Raw genomic sequence first — 1,664 nt, 5'->3', positions numbered from 1 at the left:
CATTAGTACCAAATTCTTTTATATACAGTTCCACTTTGTCCAGCGGTATATATTCGCACATCATCTAAAAACCAAAAAATTTATTACTACTATTTATACTCTGTCAACGTAATTTCATCGGCCGTAAAAGTCATTTTTGCACATATCTTGTTTTATAACATTTAATGAAATACTTACACGCGCATAATCAACAAAAAATTTTTGGTCTTCGGTCATATTTTTGATACTTTTTTGATATATATTGTCTTCATTTTGCTCCGGGTTTTTCTTTTTATATGCGTAATATGCAACCAAAATTCCAGCAGCATTAGCCATATTGTGGTTTAGTCTTTGGTTTATGATTATCTAGAAAAATTCAACAATTATATATAGCTTACCAACCTCATAGAACAATTATACCTAACTGTTTTTTTAACACTTATTAAAAGACTTCTTGTTTCTGTAAATGTTTTTTTTTATTTTTTGAAATACTTGAGTTCTTTAAATATTGCAAAAATTCCAAAATTTTTAGCTAGACAGTGCTTAGGTTTGTTAGGGTCACCCTGTTTGTGATTTTTTACTTACTCCTTGACACAACATTTGATTATTCGGATATAAATTTCTACAGGTATCAATAAAACATTGCTTTTTGTTATTAAAGACAAAATTCTTGGTAAACGGCGAAATATCTGTAATAAAAAAGTCCTTACTGTAACTAGGAGCTGTAAAGAATTATATTATATTACGATATTTCTCATCGTCAAAAAGAACTTAAGAAATTTTTACTTACGTTTCTCAATTAAAACCATATTAATTTCATACGCAAGTATGCTGCCCAAAGTTGCATAATTCATATATCTACAAAATATTATATTAAAAACTCGTTTTACAAAAGAATTCTTGTCGTAAATTGTCACAAGTAAGAGTATTTACCTTCGATTGGAATCATATATTGGTTTGCGTATCGCCATAGTTAGAACGACTACAGAATAAGAGACAAAATAGATTACTAATATATCTCATAATTTAGAATATTCATATTGTTTAATAATTTACAAACTTTACCAATTTTATGTAAAACGGGAGTTTAGTACGGTTGTATTAAAGTCGAGTCGACGTCCCATTTATTATATAAAAAGAAAAGTATTATGAAGTTTTTAATTTAGATATACATTTTCACATTATGTTTTCCATTCTTAATATATATTACATATACTTCAAAAAACCATAAAAAGACTTACTCCAAAGTGATGTCATGTGTTCGTAACGACTGCATCAATTTCTTTCTTTTAAATTGTAAAAAATTTATAGCAGTTTTGAGATAGTTCGTGCTGACATTCATCTAAAATTCAAGTTTTCGAAATGTATTTTTGTAAAAAGACTCATAGAGTACAGTAAATAAATAACAAAAGTGTAACACATTGTTGTGCATTTTTTGTGTTTTTTATTGCAAAAAACAGAAAATATTTAAAAATTACTATTTAATAACTTAAAATATTTTTCAACCGAATGAATAGGGAAGGCTCGTGAAAATTGAAACTAAGAGTGAAAAGGCCAATACGACCCGATAGTTTTAAAATATTTTAAAAATGCGTATAAATGTAAGAATACATTTTTCTATACGCTTTCACGTGTAAATAATTCACGTGAGTTTTTCGAATTGAAATTTCAATTCTAAAAATCAC

The 1,664-nt window shown here is 27.0% G+C and overlaps 1 protein-coding gene across 1 annotated transcript; it reads right to left on the bottom strand.

Annotated features, from left to right (window-relative positions):
* Positions 1-9: 9 nt before the first annotated feature.
* Positions 10-1,101, bottom strand: LOC109863490 (the record flags this gene model as incomplete). The annotated part of the gene is made up of 6 exons (XM_020443754.1): positions 1,045-1,101; positions 913-961; positions 770-837; positions 565-668; positions 178-345; positions 10-64 (listed from the first exon to the last, which is right to left on the bottom strand). Coding segments are annotated over exons 2-6 (433 nt in total), but the record flags the coding sequence as incomplete, so codon positions are not given.
* Positions 1,102-1,664: the final 563 nt, after the last annotated feature.

Source organism: Pseudomyrmex gracilis, unplaced genomic scaffold, assembly GCF_002006095.1.
Source record: "Pseudomyrmex gracilis isolate BER0280 unplaced genomic scaffold, ASM200609v1 scaffold_5505, whole genome shotgun sequence".
NCBI lineage: Eukaryota > Metazoa > Arthropoda > Insecta > Hymenoptera > Formicidae > Pseudomyrmex > Pseudomyrmex gracilis.
The sequence above is the reverse complement of the archived record's forward strand: the minus strand, read 5'-3'. Positions and strand labels throughout refer to the sequence as shown.